This window comes from Pseudorca crassidens, chromosome 5 (genome assembly GCF_039906515.1).
Source record: "Pseudorca crassidens isolate mPseCra1 chromosome 5, mPseCra1.hap1, whole genome shotgun sequence".
In the NCBI taxonomy this organism is placed as follows: Eukaryota; Metazoa; Chordata; class Mammalia; order Artiodactyla; family Delphinidae; genus Pseudorca; species Pseudorca crassidens.
In genome coordinates, this window is record NC_090300.1 from 148,325,001 (window position 1) to 148,346,140 (window position 21,140).

Sequence of the window (21,140 nt, forward strand, 5' to 3'; positions counted from 1 at the left end):
CCTCTGTGGTTTGGGGTCCTCCTGCATCGGGCAGCAGCGTCTGGGCCGACCCTCCGGTGGACGAGCACGCCTGGGCCCTCTTCCCTGAGGGCACGGCTCTGTGAGATGAGTGAGGGTCCCGCCGTCGAGGAGGTGCTTGTGGACGTGAAATCAGTAGGGCAGCTGGCCGGGCCGTGAGTCCCAGAGCGTGGCGCCTGTGGGGAGCGTGACCCTGACCAGGGTGGTCACAGGTGGGGGCCAAGCAGGCCACCGCCTCCCCGCCCCTCCCCGTGGGAAGCTGGCCGCGGGAGCCTGCCTTGCAGCCGTCCGTGAAAAATCCAGTTAACGAGCAGATGCCAGGCCCTTAAAGACTAATCGGGCCGCTCGCTGCTTTAAAGGTCCCCTCGGGTCCCTTGCGTCCTCTCTGCTCCCCCCTGGCCCGCGCCTGCAGGAGCCCAGCTCCCAGGTGTTGGGGGGCCCTCGAGATGCTGGGAGCCCCTGGCAGGGGCCTCCTGCCCCCCCAGTGTGTTCTCATGGGTTCTAGAAGGTCACGGGGGGTTGGGGCTGCCCTGTGCCTGTATGAGGGGGTGGTGGGGACGTGTCACTGCAGAATGGAGCAGTGATGTGACGCTCTGCGGCGCCGAGTCCCTGGGACGCTTGGTGGAAACACGAGTCACATATTAATTTCCTGGGTCAAGAGCCTTCATTTGAAACGCTGGCCCCCTTGTGCCCCGTCACATGTGTCACGGACATGACACTGAAGCTGCAGACACTAGAGGACTCTGCAGCTGCTACAGGACCCAGGTCTCACGGTGACATCGGCTTTGGTTGACCTCAAGACTCCTGGAAAGGGGACCGTCCTCCCCGCTGGCCATCAGGGGCTGTCTGTCCCCTCCTGGGTAGCCAAGCAGGTGTCTGGCCTTTCCATGGGGAAAGCCACTTCACTGCACAGGACTTTGGTGTCCGCGTGCGGGGAGCCCACTTCCCCGGGGGCTTCGGGGACGCCGCTGTGTTTATCATCTTCCGAGAGGCGCCTTCCCTCTGCCCCGCGTCCTGGTCTGGGCGCTCACCCCGTGTGTCCCTTGCTCTCCCAGCTGGTTCTGTTCCTTCACGTCCTCTTTGTGGTGGACTCTTCCTGCCCCGATGTGGACCCATCTTCAGCGCCCAGAGCCGGGCTGGGCACACAGTGGGAGCTCAGTGCGTGTTTGTTGAACGAAGGAAGGGACGATGTCCCAGGAGGTGAAGAATTAGAGGAGTGGCTACACTTTGGGCCCCGAGCCGGAGGGTCGTTGCTCCCCGCCGGGGGCCGGCCCACCTCCTTTCCTTCCCTGGGCTCCTCATGTGACGGAGGAGGGTAGTGAGGTTGATGCCTCCCAGGGCAGGAGTGTGGTCCGACGTGCCTTGTGCAGGACGAGCACCCTGTGGGTGTCAGCCACGAGCCCGCGGAGCTGAGCACAGGCAGCTCCGTGGATGAGCCGGGCATCCGGGCCCAGAGAGGCCCCGCGGGCACAGAAAGTGGGAGGGGAACCTTAAGCTCATTAAAAGAAGAACCTGGGCTTTGTGAAAGAGGCTTTGTGATAAGCTTGAAAAACAACATTAGCGGCAAAGATGACCAGTGACCCCATCCCTGACTTCTAAAAAAATGGCAAATACTCCCTTAGAAAATGAGTAAAAGTTAATAGGAATTGATAAAGGAAAGAGATATTTTCACTGATATATTCAAACCCTCAATCTCAGGAACAATCAAATAAATGCAAATTAAGTAGCATTTGGGGTTGTGTGGTTTGAGAAAGGTGACACGGTCTCCCTTCGTTCTTTTTTAAACAGCTTTATGTAGCCGTAATTCACATGCTATACATTCACGAACTTAAAGTGTACGATTCAGCAGTTTCTAGCGTGTTCAGAGATGTGCGCCACCATCACCACAGTCAACTTTAGAACGTCTCTATCACTTCAGAAAGAAGCCTTTAACTTTGCCACGTGCAGCAACATGGATGGACTTGGAGGGCGTTACGCTGAGTGAAATAAGTCAGACAGAGAAAGACAAATACTGTGTGATTTCCCTTATATGTGGGATTTAAAAAATGTGACAGACTAGTGACTGTAACAAAAAAAAGAAGCAGACCCACAGATATAGAGAACAAAGTCGTGGTCACCAGTGGGGAGAGGGAAGGGAGGAGGGGCAAGATCGGGATAGAGGCTTAAGAGGTACAAACTATTAGGTATAAGAGAAGCCATAAGGATATATTGTACAACACAGGGGTATAGCCAAGAGTTTGTGACTCTGAATGGAGGACAACCTTTAAAACTGGATCACTGTATTGTACGCCTGTGACTTATATGATATTACACATCAACTATACTTCAGTAAAAGAAAGAAACCTTTTAGCTGTTACCACTTCCAGCCCTGACCAGTCACTAACCTACTTTCTATAGATTTCCCTGTTCTATTTCATGTAAATGGCATCACCTGTATGTGACCTTTTGTGTGTGCCTTCTTTCACTTGAACGTCATGTGTTCAAGCTTCATCCATGTGGTGGCGTGTCAGGACCTCAGTCCTTTTGGTGGCTGAGTCACACTCCAAAGTGTGGATGGACCCCCTTGTGTATCTGTTCGCCAGCCGGGGAACACTTGTATCGTTCCACCTTTTGGCTGAAGTGAATAGTGCTGCTGTAAACATTAGTGTAAAGATTTTGTGTGGACGTATGCTTTCATTTCTCTCGGTGTGTATCTAGAGTGGAATTTCTGGGGCATAAGGTATCTTTGCTTAATTGTTCAAGGAACTGCCACACTATTTTCCAAAGCGTCTGCCGCATCTTACACTCCGGCCAGGAGAGGATGAGGGCTGTGATGTCCCCACATCTTGCCAGCACTTGTGATTACGTTTTTGATTCTAGCCATCTTAGTGGGTGTGAAGTGTATCTCATTGTGGTTTCCATTTGATTTTCCCAGATGACTGGTGTTATTAAGCATCTTTTCATGCGCCCGTTGGCCATTTGTATGTCTTGTTTTTGAGATGTGGACTACTTTTAAAGTCTTTATTGAATTTGTTACAGTATTGATTCTGTTTTGGTTTTCTGGCCTCGAGGCATGTGGGATCTTAGCTTCCCAACCAGGGATCGAACCTGCACCCCCTGCATTGGAAGGCGAAGTCGTAACCACTGGACCGCCAGGGAGGTCCCCATTTGTATGTCTTCAGTGGAGAAATGTCTCTTCAGATTCTTTGCCAGTTTAAAAAAATTGGGTTGTCTTCTTATTGTTGGGTTGCAGGAGTTCTTTTCATATTCTGGATACACATCTCTTATTGGGTGTGTGATTTGCAGATATTTTCTTCCATTCTGTGGGTTGTCTTTTCACTTTCCTGTGTCCTTTGAAGCACAAAAGTTTTCAGTTTTGTTGAAGTCCAATTGATCTATGTTTTTTCTCTTGTTGCTCAGACTTCTGGTGTCATATCTAAGAGTCCTTTGCCAAATCCTCGGTCATGAAGATTTATTCTATGTTTTCTACTAAGAGTTTTATAGTTTTAGTTCTTATATTTAGGTCTTTGATCCATTTGAAGCTAATTTTTGTATATGGTGTGAGGTAAGGGTTTAACTGCCTTCTTTTGCCTGTGGCTGTCCAGTTGTCCCAGCATCATTTGTTGAAAATACTATTCTTTCCCCACTGAATAGTTTGGGCAACCTTGTGGAAAGTCAGTTGACCATAGATGCGTGAGTTTATTTCAGCTCGCAATTCTGTTTCACGCATCTGTCTGCCTGTCTTTGTTCCAGTACCTGCTGCCTTGGTCACTTAGCATTATAAAAGGTTTGAAGTAGGGAAACGTGATTCCTCCAGTTCTGTTCTAACCCTACACAATGTTCGAACCCAATACTGTGAACAACTGTATTTTAACAAATTATATAACTTAGGTGAAATGAACAAGTTCCTAGAAAGACACAAACTACTGAAATTCAATAAGAAATAGACTATTTGAATATATCTGTAACAAATGAAGAGATCGAATTAGTAATCCCAAAACTTCCATAAAGAAAAGACCAGCTTCACTGCTGAATTTTACCAAACATTTAAAGAAGAATTAAAACCAGTTCTTCACAAACTCTTTCAAACGATAAGAGATGGGGGAACATTTCCCAGCTCATTTTATGAGGTCAGTATTACCTGGATACCAAAACCATACAGATATCACAAACACAAAAAACTACAGTCCAACGTTTCTTACAACACAAAAAATTCTTAAAATCCTAGCAAACCAAATTCAGCCACATAGAAAAAGAATTATACATCATCACCCAGTGGGCTTTATCCCAGGAATGCAAGTTTGGTTTAATGTCTGAAAATTAATGTAATACATCACATCAACAGAATAAAAAATAAAAATCACATGATCATCTCAGTAGACACAGAAAAGGCATAGAGAAAATCCAACACCCTTTCGTGATAAGAACATTAAAAAAACTAGGAAAAAAAGGGAACTTCCTCAAGCCAATGAAAGGCATCTCGAAAAACTCATACCTAACATCGAACTTACTGGTGAGAGGCTGGACGCTCCCCCCAAGATTGGGGACAAGACAAGAACACCTGCTCTCACCACTTCTATTCAGTGTTGTACTCTGTTCACAGATGACATGATCTTATATGTGTGAAGTCCTAAGGAATCTGCTAAAAATCTGTTACAACTAACAAATAAATTCAGCAAGGTTGTAGGATACGAGATCAATATAAAAACACCAATTGTATTTCTCAATAACTTGCAACGAACAATCCAAAAATGAAATTGAGAAAAAATTCCATTTACAAAAGCATCAAAAAGAGTAAAATATTTAGGAATAAATTTAACAAAGAAGTGCAAAATGTATACTCTGAAAACTTAAAAAAACAACTTAGAGAGAAATTAAGGAAAAACATCCCGTGTTCACGAATTGGAAGACTTCACATCGTTAAGACGGCATCACTCCCGCAAACAACCTCCGGCCACTACAGCTCCTACCCGATCCCAGCTGATGTCTTTGTAGGAATTGGCAAACCGATCCTAATATCCATATGGAATTTCAAGGCACCCAGAATAAGACTCTTGAAAAAAGAAGAGCAAAGTAGAGTAACCCCTTGGTTCTTTTTTTTTTTTAACATCTTTATTGGAGTATAATTGCTTTACAATGGTGTGTTAGTTTCTGCTTTATAACAAAGTGAATCAGTTATACATATACTTATGTTCCCATATCTCTTCCCTCTTGCGTCTCCCTCCCTCCCACCCTCTCTATCCCACCCCTCTAGGTGGTCACAAAGCACCGAGCTGATCTCCCTGTGCTATGCGGCTGCTTCCCACTAGCTGTCTACCTTACGTTTGGTAGTGTATATATGTCCATGCCTCTCTCTCACTTTGTCACAGCTTACCCTTCCCCCTCCCTGTATCCTCAAGTCCATTCTCTAGTAGGTCTGTGTCTTTATTCCTGTCCTGCCCCTAGGTTCTTCATGACATTTTTTTTTCTTAAATTCCATATATATGTGTTAGCATACGGTATTTGTCTTTCTCTTTCTGACTTACTTCACTCTGTATGACAGACTCTAGGTCTATCCACCTCATTACAAATAGCTCAATTTCGTTTCTTTTTATGGCTGAGTAATATTCCATTGTATATATGTGCCACATCTTCTTTATCCATTCATCCGATGATGGACACTTAGGTTGTTTCCATCTCCGGGCTATTGTAAATAGAGCTGCAATGAACATTTTGGTACATGACTCTTTGAATTATGGTTTTCTCAGGGTATATGCCCAGTAGTGGGATTGCTGGGTCATATGGTAGTTCTATTTGTAGTTTTTTAAGGAACCTCCATACTGTTCTCCATAGTGGCTGTACCAATTCACATTCCCTCCAGCAGTGCAAGAGTGTTCCCTTTTCTCCACACCCTCTCCAGCATTTATTGTTTCTAGAGTTTTTGATGATGGCCATTCTGACGGGTGTGAGATGATAGCTCACTGTAGTTTTGATTTGCATTTCTCTAATGATTAATGATGTTGAGCATCCTTTCGTGTGTTTGTTGGCAGTCTGTTTACCTTCTTTGGAGAAATGTCTATTTAGGTCTCCTGCCCATACTTGGACTGGGTTGTTTGTTTTTTTGTTATTGAGCTGCATGAGCTGCTTGTAAATTTTGGAGATTAATCCTTCGTCAATTGCTTCATTTGCAAATATTTTCTCCCATTCTGAGGGTTGTCTTTTGGTCTTGTTTATGGTTCCTTTGCTGTGCAAAAGCTTTGCAGTTTCATTAGATCCCATTTGTTTATTTTTGTTTTTATTTCCATTTCTCTAGGAGGTGGGTCAAAAAGGACCTTGCTGTGATTTATGTCATAGAGTGTCCTGCCTATGTTTTCCTCTAAGAGTTTGATAGTGTCTGGCCTTACATTTAGGTCTTTAATCCATTTTGAGCTTATTTTTGTGTATGGCGTTAGGGAGTGTTCTAATCTCGTACTTTTACATGTAGCTGTCCAGTTTTCCCAGCACCACTTATTGAAGAGGCTGTCCTTTCTCCACTGTACATTCCTGCCTCCTTTATCAAAGGTAAGGCGACCACATGTGCGTGCTTATCCCTGGTTCTTAAAGGAGTGTTTAGAGCCTGTGAGCGCATCTGCTTTGCCTTGGGGTGTAGCTTGGATGATTCCCGTAGAGTCTAAAGCCTGACTGGGAGAAACACGTTCAGATCTTTGTTTTGTGAACGTGAACCTAAATGACGCCAAGTGAGAGAAGTCGGCGACCGCCCGCCGGGCGCTCAGGGAAGGCAGGAGCCGCTCCCAGCCGCGTGGCGACCCGCCAGGGCCTTTTGAAGTCTCGGCAGGGGTAACACCCACGCGTGGCCCCAGGGACGGGACGTGCCTGGAAAGCAGTTCTTACCACCCTCTGCTGCGTCACCTGCCTTTCCAGAGACAAAGCTGGTGGAGAGAGTGTTCCAGGCGGACACAGGAGGAGAGCTTTACTCTCCCCATGAACTTTTCTCATGGGAACGTTTCAGACCTGCAGAAAAGTCGAAGGACAGTGTGGGGTTTGCTCACGTACTTCCTTCATCGCGGTTCCCCTTGGTCTCCTGGTCTGGCCCTGTCTGTACCCAGGGCCGTGCACACCTGCACACCGTGTCCACGTGTGCATCCACACTCACATCCCCGTGCAGGTGCACACGCTCGTTGGGGACGTGGGCGCGGCATCTTGCCCTGTGGCCTGCTGTCCGTGTGCGCCTCCTGTCCAGTTGTCCTCTATCACACAGGCCACATTCAAGGGTCCTCCAGGTCCCAATGACGGCCTTTATGAAGCTGGCCCCGTCTCTGCCCGGCGGCCCCGGAGCATCTAGGAACCGCGCGGCACTTGGTGGCCGTGACCCCTCAGCCTGTTAGCTTAGAGCCGCCCCTTCCTCCTTACGCTTCCTAACGTGGCCGTTTCTGGAGAGTCCGGGCGCTGTCCCGCGAAGCGCGCTGTCTGACTTGTCCATCCCGCGAAGCGCGCTGTCTGACTTGTCCAGCTGTTTCCTCGTGTTTGGATTAGGGCTTTGGCTGTGCACCCTGGACAGGCAACCGCGTGTGCTCCGCGTGGCCTTCCCTTGGGACGTGGGAGGGCGTGCGTGTCTGGTGGTCACCGGGTGGCCCCGGGGAGGTGCCTTTTCCCCAAGATGTGTCAACGTCTTGAGAATCTCTGCTCCCAGCCACCTTTCACCTCCACTGCCGACCCCTCCAGCCGGGGGTCTCCACCTGCCACGCTCGCCTCCCAAGGGGCCGGCTCTGTGGGGGTCGGAGGGTCCCCTGTGTTCTGTCACCCCAGACCAGTGGTGGGGTTGTGGGAACAGTGTGCCCAGCTGAGTACGGGGCGATGCTTGGTGTTGATCTGGGAACCAGAGGGCTCCTGTTGGCTCTGCTGTTACCATAGAGGAATCTGGGTTTGGGCTGGGACAGCCTCCTTCCCACCAGGCAGCACCTCCCCTGCCTGCTCAGCCCAGGCAGCGGGGCCTCGGCCCTTGCGGGAGCTGGGGGCTCCGCTGAGGGCATGCACCTGGCGACCTGAACCCGGGTCTCCACTTTCCCACACTGGGATGAAGTGGGTTAAAGGACACCTGAGGGCAGAGGAGGGGGGCTGGACAGCCTGGTGGTTAAAGATCAGACGGTGTTGCAAGGTCCCCGCTGTCCACGGTCCTCCTGTCTGTGTGCTCGGCTCTCACTGGTGATGTGGCCAGGCGGGTCCTCGGGTGACCGACACCCGAGGGGAGGGGAGGCACCCGTGGGCCTTGACCTGTAGCCCCGGCTGCCCGGCCACCTCGTGCCGCTTAATCTTCACAGCAACCTGAGGGCGGACAGTGGCCACAAGGAGAGGCCCGGCCAGCGCGGGAACCTGGCCAGCGGTCCGCATAGAGCTTGTCGTCAGCAGGCCCAGCAGCAGGGCCTTCAATGGGCATCTTAGGAGCTGTGGCCTTTATCACTGTGGCTCAAAAAAGTCACCATGAAACACAGGGTTGGGGCAGAACGTTTGGACACTTTGGGCAATTATAAACAGAAAGATGAGAAGGTGTGTTCCATTCTGGAAGGGCTGTAAACGTGCCCACAACGTATGGGTCTTTTTCTTTTTAATTTTTAAATATTTATTTATTTATTTTTGGCTGCGTTGGGTCTTTGTTGCTGCACACGGGCTTTCTCTAGTTGCGGTGAGCGGGGGCAACTGTTCCTTGTGGTGCGTGGGCTTCTCATAGTGGTGGCTTCTCTTGTTGCGGAGCACGGGCTCTAGGTGCACGGGCTTCAGTAGTTGTGGAGCACAGGCTCTAGAGCGCAGGCTCAGTAGTTGTGGCGCACGGGCTTAGTTGCTCTGTGGTACGTGGGGTCTTCCCGGACTAGGGCTCGAACCCATGTCCCCTGCATTGGCAGGCGGATTCTTAACCACTGCGCCACCAGGGAAGTCCCCACAATGTACGGGTCTTTACTGGACGTGCTGCCGCCCTGGGGGCTGTCCCCAGCACTGGATGTTGGGACTGGTTTCCCAGCCCTGCTCCTTGGAGGCCGGCCAGCTCCTCGCAGGCCCACGCGTCTTGAATGGTCTCTAGTACCTGGTCCTCGAGGGAGGAGCAGGAGAGGTGACCCTGGGCGACCTGAGGAGGGGTCCCTGCAGGACACTGCTGGCCTGGGGAGCGTGGGGGGGGGGGATGGTCTGAGGGATGGGCTGAAGAGAGGAATCAGGGCCAGCCTTTGGGCCACATGTGGGCAGCCGCAGGCAGACCACCCGGAGGGGCCCAGGAGAGACCCCGCCGTGGGCCCAGGACGGCTGAGGCCCCAGCGGCAGCGTCCCTGAGCCCCGGGCAGACAAGGCCGTGCTCTGACCTCACAGCCCGAAGCCTCAGGCCTGGACACGCTCCGCTTTGTTCCTCGCATTGGCTCTGCGCACATGTGGGTGTTTCGTGCTTTTGAAAAAATGAAAATAAAAGACCACATTTCTCAGGAATCCAACCAGAAGGGCCACACAGAACAAACCCTGGCACAGCGCAGGGCGGGGCCGGAGGCTGGCCGGTCTCCCAGCAGCAGGAGGGCAGAACCTTCTGGAAGTTGTGGGTGCTGGGTCCTCTCAGAAGGGGTGGCTGGCCCCCCCCCCCGGTGCTTGTAGGGGGAGTGATCCTGAGCCAGAGAGACCGTCTGATGAGGCCGGCGCCTGGGTCCCCGCGGGGAGGCCGAGGCAGGCGTTTGAGGGAGTGACTTAGACATTTGCGGCTTTGGGACGTCATTCTAACAAGAACGTGCAAACACTGGCTAACAAGTTAGCAAGTCCTAACCCCCGTCACCGGGTAGTGCAGACCCCAGGGGGTGGTCGGCAAACCCCGGCCTGGCGGGCCTTTCCTGCAGCCTCCCCGGCGTCCACAATAGCGTGCACGGGAGTGAGTGGACGCGTGTGGGCACAGACCCAAGACGTGTGCACACGTGTGTGTACACAGACATGCACATGCACGCACACAGAGACGTAATCACACGCCCATCAGAGAGACACAAACACACGCCTATAGACGCACATGCTCCCATGTACCTGGCGAGCCCTGGGGTGAATTAACAACGGTGCAGGTGTTCGCTGGTTTGGGCCACAAGCCGCTGTGTGTGTCGTGGGTGGAGGAGAGAGGGGGGCCTTTCAGGAAGTCGGCGTGGGAGGAGTGAGGGCGTGAGGGGAGAAGGGGCATCGGGAATCCACCCAAAGCTTTGCTAGGGGTCACCTGGCACCTACAAGGCATCTACAGGAGTTCTGGCCAGTTCATTCCCAAGAAAGAGAAAGCTCCTTGTTATTGCCGGTGCCACCCGCATGTCTCCTCTGAGTACAGAATTCTCTTCTATAATTTAAATTACCCTTGTTGTGTTGGATAGTATCCAGGAGGCTTCAGACAGAAATCCGATGTCCTCCAGGGGAGTTTTCAGCCACCAGAGACAGTTCTGCAGGCATGGGGAAGGCTGGGTGGGAGGAGGAACCCACCCACGCAGGAGAACTTGCCTTAAGTCAGGACACAGCATGAAATGTGAGAACAGGTGGACACCAGGTTAACAAAGAACAGAAGCTACCACACCATCGAGGAGCGGGGCGTCGTCACCAAGGAAGGATCCAAGGCAAGAACAGCGAGCCCTGTCTGGGAGCCACAGGACAGCAAGTGTAGGGGATGGGGTCTTGAGGGATGTGTAAGAGTTTGCCAGATGGAGACCACAGCAGCAGTTGTGCTGTCATTGGCTTTTGGTCCTGGACCTGGTGAATTCCCAGCTCACCAGGAATTCCTGGATCCCGGTTGTTCCTGAACTGGATGCTGGGGGCCCAGGGCTCCTTGCACGGGCAGGACTTGCCGTGGGTCCTCAGAGGATGGCCCTCTGGGCAGCTTTGGGCTTTCTCCCTTCTGGGCACCTGTGTGTGGTCAGAGGGTCCTCCAGGGGGCCGCTCTGGGAGCTTAGGTCAATGCATGTATCTTCTCGGATGTATCTCAGGCTTCCCCAGAGGCCATCCCACCTGGGTGCCGAGCTGCTGCCTGCTTCCGAGTTTCGAGCCTAGCTGGCTGGTGGCGGGCAGTGGCGAGCCCACGCGTGGGTCTGTGGACATCGAGGCCACTCCTTGGTGGGGAGGTGCCCTCAGGGTCCTCCAGGGCCAGGTAGATGCTCAGACTCCTGGAACCCTCGTGGCCAAGCTTGGCTGGAGGGCCCGGGACAGAGCTCAGCTCCTGTGGGGGAGAGCCAGTCCTCAGGGCAGAGGGCCCCACGGGAGGTGGCTTCTCGGCCAGGGTCCCACCAGGGGCCTGCCCAGCATGGAGTCACTGCATGCAGGGAGCCCCCGCGATGGCTTCCAAGGGGCTGGCATCTCAGGCCACCGACACCAGTGCCCAGGTTACCGGGGATGACTAGAGAGTCACCAAAGGTCATAGGAGCCCAGGAAGCCTTTAGACGTTGCTGGGCACCCTGTGGTCAGCTGGACGGCCCTTTGCCGGCTGTTCTCATAAGTGAAACCTGAAGGGAGACCACAGACCCTTGAGGGCGACAAAGGGGTCCCAGGATGCTCTGGGCTGCACGGGGGCCCACCCGTCTGCACATGCTGGCTGGGGGGGGGTGCGATTCGGGGCTGGTTTGTTTCCTGAGCTCCCCGTGAAGTAACTGAGGACACGGCCTCCGTGCTCCTTGTGGGGAGCGGCGGGGAACCCTGGGCAGGGCACACAGGGTGGGTGGTCCACCTCAGCCCCGAGGCGATGGGGCGAGTGCCCTTGAGACCTGGGCCTCTGCTCTCTAATCTGGCCTGAGGAGCCGCAGGGAAGCTAGCCAAGTCCCCGCCAGGAAGGAGGCTGGGACCCGGGAAACAGGGCCCCCGGGCTGCTCCGGTGGAGGGCTGGGAGGGCCAGAGGAGGCTGTGCTCCGAGTTCTGATTGGGCAGCGCCGAGGCACCAGGAAACTTCTCAGATTGCACGGAAATGCCTCTGTGATACCCCGAGGGTGGGCAGAGGGAGGAAAGGCCAGGTCACCGCTGGGGGCTGGGTGAGGGGATATTGGGCTGGACGCGCCCCCCTGTGCACCCCTCAGCGTCTCGTCTGACCCCTCTCCCTCTAGGGCATGAGGATGAATGGGTGGGGGAGCGACCAGGGGCCGAGGGACCACTCTGTACACGATGGGGGGGCCACCTTCCCCCGGGGGCCTGGGGTCGTTCCTCAGCACAGCGCTTGTGACGATTCTGAGGCGGGCTGAGGGCTCTCTGGGCCTGGCCTTGGAGAACAAAGTGCTTTCAGAAACGTGGCACCTGACGCAGAGGGATTTGTGTTTCAGTCATCAGATGGTTTCCCTCGAAACCCATTTTCCCCTCCTTCTCCATCCCCACGAGTGACAGGGAGATTATCCAACCTCTACAACGAGCACAGACTCCATAGGGACCAGTGCTGACAGGACCCTGTGCATGGATGGACCGGAGCCCCGTGTGTCCCTGAGGGGCTGGGCCCAGGCGGGGGGCCTGTTGCAGCCACAGTCTGCTGGGGGAGCCCGGTCTACACCTCAGGCTTTCTGAATGCTGCAGTGTCCGTGTGAGTGTGCATGTGAGCGTGTGCACATGTGGGGCTACGCACGTGTGTGTGCACGTGCACGTATGTGCACACGTGCATGCGAGCCTGTGCACGCGTGGGCACGCGTATGCAGGGAGCCTCACGGACCAGCACCTCGGCAGGCTGCTTCCTGATGGGAGCCGAGTCCTGGGGCAGAGCTGTGCTGACGTTTTCCAGAGAAGGTGGACGTGTGACGTTCTAGGAGTGCCGGGGCGTGACCGCGGTCTCCAGAAGGTGGGCAGGAAGGGTGAGGTCTGGAGCGGGGAGGGTGGGGGCTGCCCACTGGATGGTGGTGTGTCGCTCAGTGCAGTGGGGTCACAGCTACCATCCCCCTTTGCCCCGCGGTTCCGCGTTCCTGGCTCTCCCGGGAAGCGTGAATTGAGCGAGTGAATGCAGGGCTGGGGGCTGGCGAGTGGCCCCCAGGGAGTAACTGAGGGCACGGGGCCATCGGGGGGGACAAGGGCAGCCCCACCGTGTTGGGCTCAGGGGCTCTGCCTCAAAAGGGCCCAGAGTCCCTCTCCAGAACGTGCTTGGAGAAGGGGAAGGGCCTTTGGAATATCTGTCCTGAGATTTTCCAGAGACTTTTAGGCATAAAATCACATCAGCGGCATAACTAGCAAGAGACTGTTCTTGAGGCGTTTCTAAGAACTCTGGGGTGGAGGGTGCAACCCAGATTTGGCTTACGGGGTGCCCCCGCCTTTCGAGAGGGGACCCGCTGTTCAGCTGTCCTGAAACGTGTGTTCTAGTCCCAAGCGGCCCAGCTCGTCGATGGCACCCTGGGCATCCTGGGCCGGGGTCCCTGCCACAGGCTGGAGAGGACGGGGTTCCGAGGGGACTCAGACAGAAGGCGTGGCTGGCACGCAGGGCACGCGTGGGGTCTAGCGTGGAACGTGTGGTGAGACCCGTGTGTGTGTGTGTGGATGTGTGAGGGTGCATGTGACGATGTGAGCCTGCAGGAGGGAACACGTGTGTTTGCATAAGCGAGTGTCGGGCGTGTGCGGGCGCGTGTGGGCGCGTGTAGAGACCGCCTGCATTCCACTCGGCATCCCCCTCTCCTGGGCTGTGGCCCAGAGCCTCTGGTCTCCGGGCCCAGGTTCCTCGCCACACGGTGTGCCTGCTACAGTGAAGGCTGAGCTGGGTCCCCGCCTGCTCGGGCAGGCGCCAGGTGGGGAGGAGCAGCTAGCCTCCAGGTCAGACACCTGCACAGGCTGTGAGTCCCAGGCAAGGCTGCTCCCCGTGCCCAGGTCTTCTCCCCAAACCCCGGAGAGGCGCTGGCAGGACTTCAGGCCACGGGGCAGCATCCCATAGTGTTTTGGACAGAGGGATGGTGTCGTCTGAAGTTTTATGAAGGGAAGGAGTCGGGGCTCGGTGGGAAGAGTCCAGCTGCAGGCCTGCCTGGCTAACCTGGCTTCCAGAGAGGTCCGCAGAGTGGGACACCCCCGGAAGGGGCGCCCAGTGATGTCTGGAGGAGGCTGGCGCCCGGGGGCTGCGTGAAGGGCTTATCCCCCAGTCACCCACCCTGCACACGGGCTGAGCTCTGAGGTGTGGGAGTGGCAGGGGGGACCTCTGTCTGTCTGTCTACCGTTGGTCTCACCGAGTCCCTAACCTTCCTCTGCCTTTCGTCGCTTCCCAACTGCTGTGCTCTGCCCCTTTGGAGCAATTCTCAGGGGTTCATCAGCAGCTCCCCCAGGCCTCAGCTAAGCGCTGATGAGAAGTCGGACACTGGCAGGGTCAGCCGGGGAGCGCGGTACCAGCCCGTCAGACAGAGGGCCGGTGTGTTTGAGCAGGTTTTAAGAGCGAAAGCTGAAAAGAGGCCGTGCTCTCTGGCGAGGTGGAGGGAGGGCGGCCGGCGTCTGCGGGGGGACAGAGCTGGGCAGGCTGCGGAACAGGTGACCTGAACAGAGGCCCTGGGGACCAAACGCTGCCATCTCAGGGCAGCAGCTGCGGCAGAAGGATGGACTCACAGTGAAGCCAGTGGTTTCTAAGCTCCAGCTTTGCCCCAGAGCCGTGGCTTGAGGCCAGGCTTCCAGGCTGTTCTCAGTCAGAGAAACTCCAGTGCAGAGCATTGTGGGCACGGGGGCCAGGGGCTGTACCCCGGCATCCTGAGGCTCCCAGCCACGCGCAGGACGGACGCCCCGAGGACCTGTGCCTGGTGCTCTCTCTTGGGTCTGGGCTCTGCAGGCTGCAGGGCGAGGAGGAGGGTCCTTCCCAAAGCTCCAGTGCACCCAGGAGCGCCCCCCCACCGGGGGACCGCGGTGTGCCGGCCTGGAGCCCACTGTGCCCATGCTCCGGAGCAGGGACTGGGCGGCAGTCTGGGAGGGCCCGGGGAGGGAGCTGGGAAGTCGTCTGACTTCTCTGTCAGTGCCCCTTGGCCTCTGGTGGAGTCTGCGGCTGCTTAAAGGAGGTGTGAGGCGTTTTCCAGGGGGCCTGTCACTTTGGGTAGAGGCGCACATCTGTCCGTTTCCCTCCTTGAGAGCCCTTGAGAGCGGGAGGTAGGAGGGGGAGCCGCCTGGATGCCTGAACGGGGAGCTGGCTGCGGGCCCGGGGGCGGGAGGTGGGGGCGGGCTGGCCCCGCCTCTGGACAGCAGAGGCCGCCCGCTGCTCTGCGGTGCACACAGCCTGATGGCTCCGGACCCCAGCAGCCGCCGCGGCCACTGTGGCCTGCTGCTGCTGCTTGCATGCTGCCTCGCGCCCACCCGGGCTGACCTGATGTCCTGGCTGTGGTCCGCTAACACTGCCGGGTCCACGGTCACACTGGCCTCTAAGCCCCCGGGCAGCTCACCTGTGCAGCCCACAGAGGACACCTCACCTGTGCGGCCCACAGAGGACACCACCACGCACGTGGCCCCCCAGGATGACCCCACCCAGCAGTGGAAAGCCCTTGCCAGCCCCGAGCCGCCTCTGGAGAGGCCGGAGGTGGGCCAGGGCCAGACCCCCACTGTCCCCTCGGCGGCCTCCACTGCGAGCCCAGACACAAAGGAGGAGAACATTGCTGGCGTCGGAGCCAAGATCCTGAACGTGGCTCTGGGCATCCGGAGCTTCGTCCAGCTGTGGGACGACACCACCCCCACCACGAGCTCTGCCAGGGCGGGGACTCCAGGCCCCGAGAACCCCACGGACCCCCTCACCACCCCTGGACCCTCCAGGGGCCCCCAGGACGACTGGACCACTCCCTGGCTGAGCACCGGGGCCCCGAGCTCTCCGGACACCCAGAGGACCGAGGCCGGCACCCTGCCGCCGCCCACCCAGCCGCCGCCCTCCCCGGACAGGCCCCGGGCCCTGCTCGGGGAGCCTGCGGTACCACCGCCATCCCCAGGTAGAGCTTCTCTGTCCTCCGCGTGGGCCGGGGCCCCTCCCCAGGGAAGCCAGCCGCCCCCGGGGTGGCCCCAGGAGCTGGACAGCAAGGGCCTCTTGCCCGCGGCAGCCCGTCCCGGCCAGCAGCACCGACGCCCTGATGACCGCACGCGCACGCCTCCTCCGCTTGCCCTGGTGACGGGCTCCCCGGGAGTGCACGCTGCCCCCTGGGCTCTCTCCTCTGAGCCCTCCGCCAAGCTGTCTCACGCCGCACTTTTGGCTCTAAGTGGGGACAGGGGTGCTTGGGTTCCCCACGTGGCTAACCCTGCGGGGCCTGGTCTCGCTGACAGCTCCGCACTGCTGGGCGCTGCCGGCCGCTGCCTGCCCCTGCTGCCCTCCCTGGCGCTCTGCGGCCACCTGGGCATCGGGCGCTTCTGGCTGCCCAACCACCTCCACCACGCGAGCGGCGAGGAGGTGCAGGCCGCGGCCCGGGCCTGGGGGGCGCTCCTGCAGACCCACTGTCACCGCTTCCTGGCCCGGTTCTTCTGCCTGCTGCTGGCCCCCCCCTGTGGCCCCGGCGCCCTGCCCGGCCCGCCGCCCTGCCGCCAGTTCTGCGAGGCCCTGGAGGACGCGTGCTGGAGCCGCCTGGACGGGCGCGGGCTGCCGTTCCCCTGCGCCTCGCTCCCAGCCCGCGAGGACGGGCGCTGCGTGTTCATTGGGCCGCCTGCAGGTAACGGCCGGCCCGCCACCCGCCTTCTGTCGGTCCGGCTGGGCGAGCGCCCTCGGGAGGCTGGACGGCGTGCGCTGCTTCCTTTGGGGGGCAGGCTGAGAGGCGTGCTCAAGACCAGAGTTTCTGTGCGTGACGGCAGGTCCCCCACGCTCTGAGGTCGCCTGCCACACACCTGTCGCGGAGGGGGAACCAAGGCACAGGACGGCGACGGGACTTCCCACCGAATTCTGCCCACGGCTCCCAGCCACTGTGCCCAGCCTGCACGGTCGAGGGGGCGGAAGGGACGGGGGGCTTGCAGCTCTTAAGGTCGACAGGTCTTGACCATCTAGCGACCAGTGAGTCTGAGGGGCTCACGGGGGTCCCCCAGCCGGTCCGTGAGCTCCAGAGCCCCTCCACCCCGGGGCAGCAAAAGGGCCACTCCCTCCTGGGGGCCACGTCCCCCCACATGGACTCGCCCCATCACCACGTGGCTGGTAGGAGAGAGGGATGGGCCGCCGCAGCCTCCTAGGGCCCACCAGCTGCCTCTGCGTCCTTGGTGTGGCTGGGCCCCTGAGCGGAGCCTGCTCCCCGTTCGCACTTGCGGGCCCATCCGTGCCCTGCTGTGTGTGTACTGCTAACCGCCCCCCCGCGACCGTGGTGCCGTGGGGAGCAGCCTCGACCCACTCATTGGTCTCTGAAGTCATTGGGCTTTGGAGCTGGGCCAGTGGGGGTGGGCCGCCTGCACTGGACCCCGAGAGGGGGTGTCAGTCTGCTGGGCCCCTGAGGGATGTGCATGGGCGATTCCCTGGCCAGGCCTGGGATGCAGTGAGGAGGTGGCTGCCGGTGCCCGGGCCACAGCAGGACAGGAACAAGCGCCCATGACGGTGGTGCCCACCCCAAGGAAGAAGAAAGCAAGGGCTGGGAGGAGAGGGAGGTGGGACCGTGGCCTCTGCAGACAGACGGATGGGGACGCTGCTCGAGGGGGGCGGTGGCTGAGCCCCGCGTGTGAGCAGGGTGGCCAGGAGGGTGTCTGAGGAGCAGCCCGGGCGGGGTCCCCTCTGGGAGGGCCTGGCGCATGAGGAGCCCACGGGCCCTGTGGCTGTCCCTGAGGGCGGGGCCGAGGGCGGGGGCAGGGGCCTGGCCCGCCTGTTGGCACGGAGGGCATCGACCTCACGCCGAGGGAGGGGGCTGCAGCGAGCTGCGTGCTCCCTCACCCTCCACGCCGTCAGTGCCCCCAGTACACCTGACACCGGGCCAGCCCGGGCCCCTCCAGAGTCTGTGCCGCGTCTCCCAGCCAGCCTTGCCCTGTCCCCAACCACGCGCGTGGGGCAGGGGCAGCACCGCAGGGAGGTGTCCTGCCAGGAGGGCCCCTGGTACCACGCAAAGGCCCACCTCCACGGGGCAGGGGCAGGGAGCGGGGAAGGCCAGGCCTGTCCGCTCAGAGCCCTGGGCACACGTCCCGCTGCTGGGCCCAGGTCCCCTTTGGCTTGGGGGTTCAGCCACAGTGGGCCCGGGGCGGGGGCTGGTGCAGGACGGGCCTCACGCTGGCAGGGCCCGGGCAGGGCTGTGCAGGGTGTGGGATTCCCCTGATTGCAGCTGGCCCGGTCTGTGGAGCGGCCTCGGGGACTTCTCTCTGGGCGTGGGCACACATTGGCAGGGCCGCGGCCTGAGGCCGTGTTCAGAGCAGAAGCCTGCGGGATTCTTCCGTCAGCCGCTCGGACGTCCACCACACCAGGGACCCTGCTGGCTGTGGCCTGGCCGGGGGTGTCCCACGGGGCCAGGGCTGGAGTGCCCTTGCCCTCCTCTGCCCGCTGCCAGTCCCTTGGGCCAGGCCTGTGTGCAGTGGGGGGAGGGGCAGGCGGGGGCGGGGGCCTGGCCGGGGAGGGCGGCCCTGGGGTGAAACTGGCTCTGGCCGAGTGAGGTCCTGGGCTGCTTGTGCCGGCCGTGGGGCGGGGTGGGCGAGGCCCGAACCGCGGGTGCCGCCTCCTTCCCAGGCCCCAGCAGAGCTGCCCGCAGGCCCCCCCCCCCACAGTACCACCACTTGCGTCCCTGCTCTCCAGTGTGTCCTGCAGGGCGGTGGCGGACCCCAGGACAGACAGGCACCCTCGCCTCACGGTGGCCGGTGGGGCGTGGACGGGTGCACAGCAGCCTGAGGCCGCGGCCCTGTCCAGCCCATTGCAGCGCCTCCCCCTGGACCTGCTTCCTCCCTGGCGCCGGCTCGCGGCTGGGGGGATGCGCGGCCAGCGGTGTGGGGCTCGGGGAGGTGGTCGGGAGGGACCCCCGTGCGGGGCCCCCAGCACCGTGTGGCCAGGAGGGGAGGGGAGGGCGGCTGTCGCCGCCAAGGCCCCGCCAGCTCCGTCGGCGTCTGCGGTCAGGCCGTGCGTGTCCCGGCCCCTCCCCTCCCCTCCCCTCCCCTCCCTGTGGCGCCGTGGGGAGAGCGCACTGTTCGGGAGGGTCTCTTGTCCCTTAGGCCCCAGAGATTGGGGAGTGAGGCCTCCACACAGGGACGGGTGGGGCAGTGTCCGTCCCAGGTCCTCCCGGGTCTCTGCTGGGTGGGCCAGCAGGTGGGCGGGTTGACCCCTGAGAGCGAGGACGGAGCTGGGGTTGGGGAGAGGGCGCCTGGGGTGTCGGGGGAGGCCCCACTGGAAGGGGCAGGTTCTGCAGGTGAGCGGCCTCAGTCCCGAGGAGGGAGAGTGCAGAGTGGCCATTGCTCAGAGCAGGCCGTCCTCCTGCCACCATGCACGTGCTGGCCCAGGACCGCCTGCACCTGCCTCTCTCGTCCCTGAGGGCCACCCTGCTCTCATCGCGTCCTCCGCTGCTTCTCCCCTGTGTTAGGTCTTCATCCCAGAGCTAGTCGTGAACACGTTCATCAATTACGGGCCTCACAAGGGAGGGCCAGACACAGCTCCCTGTGCGGGGCGTCTCTGTGGATTTGCACACGTGTGGTGTGTGAGTGGCCACCAAGACAAAGGACCACAAACTCAGGGGCTCGTCAACACTAGTGTGTCACCTTTGGGGTCGGGAGTCTGAAGTCAGTGTCTCTGGGCCAGAAGCAAGGTGCCTGCCGCGCTGCGCTCCTTCTGGGGCTCCAGGGAAGGTTCGGCTTGTCTTCTCCAGCTTCTGGAGGCAGCCTGCGTTCCTTGTCTCTCGGCGCCCCTCCACCTTCAAAGCCAGTGGTACCACCAGCCCTTCTCGGGCTGCGCCTCTCTGGCTCTCTGCCCTGGCTGGGAGAGGTTCTCTGCTCAGCTCGTGGTTAGATTGGCTGGTCTCATCCCAAGGGCCGTCACCGTAACCACACCGGCAAAGTTCCCTTTGCCGAGTGCAGCGACAGCTCACAGGTTCCAGGCGTTGTGGGACAGACACCTCTGGGGCCCATTATCCTGCTGCCATAGCGTGTGCGTGCACGTGTGTGCACCCACACATACTCGTGAGTCCTGCTTTGTGGACGTGGGATCACGTTCTGTGCACCTGAAAGTCTCCTCTTCCTGCACAGGGTCTGGGAAGCCTCCCTGTGTCGCTGGAGGGCCAGTGGCCCCGCTCAGCCTCCCGATCTCTTTGTTCCTCGATTGTTCAAGTCTGTGTTAATGACTGGCGGCCCGAGAGCCCCTGTGCATCCCAGCTTTGGGTGCTGGGTAACACGCCTCACTTGGAATGCATAGCATTCTTCAAAGACGCCTCGGATGCCCTTGGGCACTTTCTCTCCTAGATCATCAGAAACATTCCCCGAGGCTATGGTTGGTCATGGTGGACGTGTGCGCAGATCTGAACGTTGTAAACCTGTCGGCACATCCACCGGGACTTGGGTCACCTCTCCATTTGTTTAGGATGCTTCCCAGTCCTGCATGTTTCTGAGATGTTTGTTCTCCGTGGGTTTTCTCTGTGATGCTGAGATGAGGTTCCCCAACCCCACAGCTGTCTGAACTTGGTGACCACTGCCATGTGTGAGGAAGGGACGGGATGGACTTTCTTTAGACACGTGATCAGGTTGTCTTACTGAGGTGGTTATGTCCCATCTTAACGGGAGGGTGGGGCAGGAGAGAGACCCAGGGTCTGCATCGTGAATGAGGACTTCCTCCCCTTTCTGCCACGCATCCTGGGTGCGCGGGGTGGTACCGGGCTCATCACATCTCGGTGGACTGTCAAAATTACCATCCCCTTTGTCCCACTTCATGCCTTTCCTCTTGAGTTCTGTTTTGTCTGATAATATAGTAGGGCTGCGATATTTACTTACTTTTTATCATTTGCCTAATTTTTTTAACAGACTTGTTTTTAGAGCAGTTTTAGGCTCATAGCAAACTTGAGAGGAAGGTCCAGAGAGTTCCCCACTGTCAACACCCCCACCCAGCGGTACATTTGTTGTTATTGGTGAACCTGCCCTGGCATATCGCAATCGCCCGGAGTCCAAAGTTCAGGGTTCACTCAGTGTTATATGTTCCGTCGTGCGTTTGACAAATGTAAATGGCATGTATCCACCATTATAGTATCACAAAGGGTATTTTCACTGCGCTGCGAATCTTCTGCACCCCACCTGTTCGTCCCTCCTCCCCGACCCCTGGCGGCCACTGATCTTTTTACTGTCTCCACAGTTGTGCCTTCTCCGGA

At 58.4% G+C, this 21,140-nt stretch overlaps 1 protein-coding gene across 5 annotated transcripts in view; it reads left to right on the forward strand.

Annotated features, from left to right (window-relative positions):
• The window catches only part of COL18A1 (collagen type XVIII alpha 1 chain), a 96,588-nt gene that overhangs the window by 33,440 nt on the left and 42,008 nt on the right, over positions 1 to 21,140 (forward strand). For 3 of the 5 annotated variants that reach the window (XM_067739685.1, XM_067739686.1, XM_067739687.1), the window contains exon 1: positions 15,128 to 15,851. The exons of the other annotated variants lie outside the window; for them this stretch is intronic. In XM_067739685.1, the coding sequence (XP_067595786.1) occupies positions 15,158 to 15,851 (694 nt within the window). In that variant the 5' untranslated portion in view covers positions 15,128 to 15,157. Of the gene's footprint in view, positions 1 to 15,127; positions 15,852 to 21,140 lie in introns of those variants that run through there. 5 annotated transcript variants of the gene reach the window in all.